The 3,335-nt window shown below is 56.4% G+C and overlaps 1 protein-coding gene across 1 annotated transcript; it reads right to left on the reverse strand.

Moving 5' to 3' along the window:
* Positions 1-1,526: 1,526 nt before the first annotated feature.
* Positions 1,527-2,471, reverse strand: LOC121600454. The gene has a single exon (XM_041929054.1). It carries the CDS (start codon positions 2,469-2,471, stop codon positions 1,527-1,529), a length of 945 nt encoding a protein of 314 aa, XP_041784988.1.
* Between the last annotated feature and the right edge of the window lie 864 nt (positions 2,472-3,335).

Here is a 3,335-nt window from a genome sequence, read left to right on the forward strand (position 1 = left end):
GGAGAAGAATCCAAGCGGTTGCATCTGCCCATCGACGACCTGGTGTAGTGCGGCGCCGGCGGCGAAATCAGAAGCGTCACACCAGAGAGATAGCTCCGCCGATTGCACAGGGTGCGCAAGCAAGGCGGCTTGGGCAAGTTGCTGTTTGCTGTCTTCGAAGGCTGCGTCGGTAGCGGGTGTCCAGGAAAGCGGTGTTTTGTCGCGCCGCTTATTGCCGGGTATCATGTCCAATAGTGGCGCTTGTGCTCGTAGGGCATGAGGGATGAAACGTCGGTAGAAGTTTGTCATGGCCAAAAACCTCTTCAGCTCCATAACGGTGGTCGGTTTCGGGTACTGACGTATAGCTTCCACCTTATCTTCTAGCGGCCGGATGCCTTCGGCGGTGACGCGGTGTCCTAAAAAAGAGATTTCTAGCTGGGCGAACTCACATTTCGCCAGGTTAATGGTTAGCCCGTGTTGCGTGAGGCGATTGAAAAGCTGTCGCAGATGGTCTCGGTGTTCCTCCGGTGTCCTCGAGGCGACTATGATGTCATCGATGTACGGGAATACGAAGTCGAGCCCGCGTAGGACGTTGTGGATCAGTCTCTGGAACGTTTGGGCCGCGTTTCGCAACCCGAAAGGCATAGTGGTGTATTCGAAGAGTCCGAAGGGAGTGATGATCGCCGTCTTGGGAATGTCGTCCGGATGGATGGCGATTTGGTGGTATGCCTTCTGTAAGTCCACCTTCGAGAAGATGGTCTTCCCTTCCAGCTGCATGGTGAAATCGTGCAGATATGGCAACGGATACCGGTCGGGGTTGGTGCGTGCGTTGAGAGCACGGTAATCGCCGCAGGGACGCCAGGTACCATCCGCTTTACGCACCATGTGCAGCGGGCTGGCCCAGCTGCTGCTAGACGGTCGGCATATCCCGAGTTGTACAAGGGACTCAAACTCTGCTTTGGCTGCTGCATATTTGTCCGGTGGTAGACGCCGTGAGCGGGCGAACGTTGGCGGGCCCGTGGTCTCAATGCGGTGCACTACTTCAGACGGAGTTTTCGTTCGGGGTGAGTTCGTAATGAGGTCGGGGAACTCATTTAGAAGGTCAGCTACGGGAGACGACGTGTCACATACCTTGACGGTGGACTGTCGGGTTGTGTCCGGCTGGCCGGCTACGCGGAGTTAGATTGCGCGTCAACTAAACAGCGATGGCGTAGATCTACAAGTAAATGGTAATGGCGCAGAAAGTCCGCTCCTATGATGGCAGAGCTTACGTCCGCGATAACGAAATTCCACAAGAAAGGACGGCGTAAACTAAGATCAATTGTACGGAGGGACTCACCATATACCACTATCGGCGACCCGTTGGCTGCATATAGCCGCATCGTAGACGGCTTTGTGGGGATGTAGTTAGCTGATTTCGGGATGACGGAAACATCAGCGCCAGTGTCGATAAGGTAGCGGTGTTGTGTTTTGCGGTCGAAGATCACCATCCGGTTGCTGACAGGTAAGATGGTGTTCACTTGCGATCCGATGTTCCCGGCGCATCCTCATGCTGATGACGGCGGTTGACCCGAGCTCGGAGACACGGGGGCTGGATACGAGCAAGGCTGTCGGCAGGATCGTGCTATCCTTCCAAAACGGCGATGGTAGTAGCACTGTCCATCGGTGGCGTCAGTGGCACGACGCGGCGGTGTCGGTGGCTGTGAACGAGGGTGAGTCCGGAAGCGGTCGCTTTGGCGGCACTGTCGCATGAACTCGTTGAGCTGGCGGCTAAGGTCGTCCACTTTCCGCGTCATTTGTGCTTCGAAATCATTCGTCGAGCGTACCTCGGCCATGGTGTTGCAAGCGCTGGTCGTGGCGAGAGGTGAAATGCATTCCATTATAGCGTCGGCGACTGCGGTCTTGTCTGCTGTCGCTCCTTGTGCGGCGATAACGGCCGACTGCACGTGTGGAGGTAGCTTCCCGATCCAGAGGTCCACCAGGAGCGATTCGGTAATCGTATCGCCAGCGGCACGACGCATCTCCGCAAGTAGCTGGGACGGTTTGCGGTCTCCTAATTCGGTCGCGTACAACAACCGATTTAGTCGCCTGCGTTGAGATTCGCTATAATGTGCGAGGATGGTTTTTTTCACGAAATCGTATCGGTTAGTCGCAGGCACGTTTCCTAGTAGCGGTTGTAACTCCGAGAACAAACGAAGAGGTATCTGGGCCATCACTATATGGAAACGTCGGCTGTCCATTTTCGCGGTGATACCGGACGCTGCGAACCAATGTTCTAAAGCGCAGAAAAACGACGGTAGGTTGTTGATGTCCATCTCCGGTACATTCAGTCGTATGGCGTGGCATGTGTCCACTTGGCGCTCTGCGGTGGGCTCCATCGTAGGTGCTGCTGCAGCCGCGTCGGTAACATCGGCCGGTCTCATCTCAGTCGCCTCTGGGACAAGCGGTAATGCTAGGGAAACGCGCTGCCGGTCGGGGCTGTGTTGCATCATCTTTTACGCCACGTATAAAATCGTGGTTTTGCTGTACGGTGCTTTGAAACCCGAAATGGCGCTGTAGGGTTTCGAAGAAAATGGCGCTGTCTGCTCGTACACAATGGCGCGCTGAACTGATTGACACAAAATGGTGCGCTGTACCAACACGAATAAAATGGCGTCGCGGTGTCGGAAAATGGCGTGTCGCGTATGACGATGTCGCTTGCACTGGCCGGATTGACGGCGTATTTGGACTTACCAGAACGACGGCGTAATTGGTTCGAGCCAGATCGTTGGTACGGGTCGCTGGTTTCACAGGCGCAGACAGCTGAGGGCACGTGCCGGATCGATGAGGAAGGCTGCTGGCTATGTGGACCGGAACGTTGGCGCGGTGAGCGGGTCGTACGCTGAAGCGTCGGCGTGGGCTGCTAGCTACACGGGCCGGATCGTCGGTGTAAGCTGCTGGTCGCGCGGGCCGGATCGTCGGCGAAAGCTGCTAACAACACGGGCCGTAACGTCAGTGTACTTCGTAGATCGTAAGGCGATGTTTCGATGGTTACACGGGCCGGAACATCGGCGGAGTGTGCAGGTTGCACAAGCCGGATCGTCGGCGGTGTTCGCAGGTTACACGAGCCGGAACATCGGCGGAGAGTGCAGGTTGCACAAGCCGGATCGTCGGCGAGGTTAGCTTGTTACACAGGCCGGAACATCGGCAAGTGTGCTGGTCGCACAAGCCGGATCGTCGGCGTGAACTGCTGGTGTAACCGTTGGGGTGCTCTTTCTCTCTCTCTCTGCTCGTCGATCTGCTTCCGTGGGGATCAGTCAGTCACTGGCTGCCAGGTCGTGGATCCTGTGGACACTTCACTGGCACAATTTTCACTC

This window comes from Anopheles merus, chromosome 2R (genome assembly GCF_017562075.2).
Source record: "Anopheles merus strain MAF chromosome 2R, AmerM5.1, whole genome shotgun sequence".
Taxonomy (NCBI): domain Eukaryota; kingdom Metazoa; phylum Arthropoda; class Insecta; order Diptera; family Culicidae; genus Anopheles; species Anopheles merus.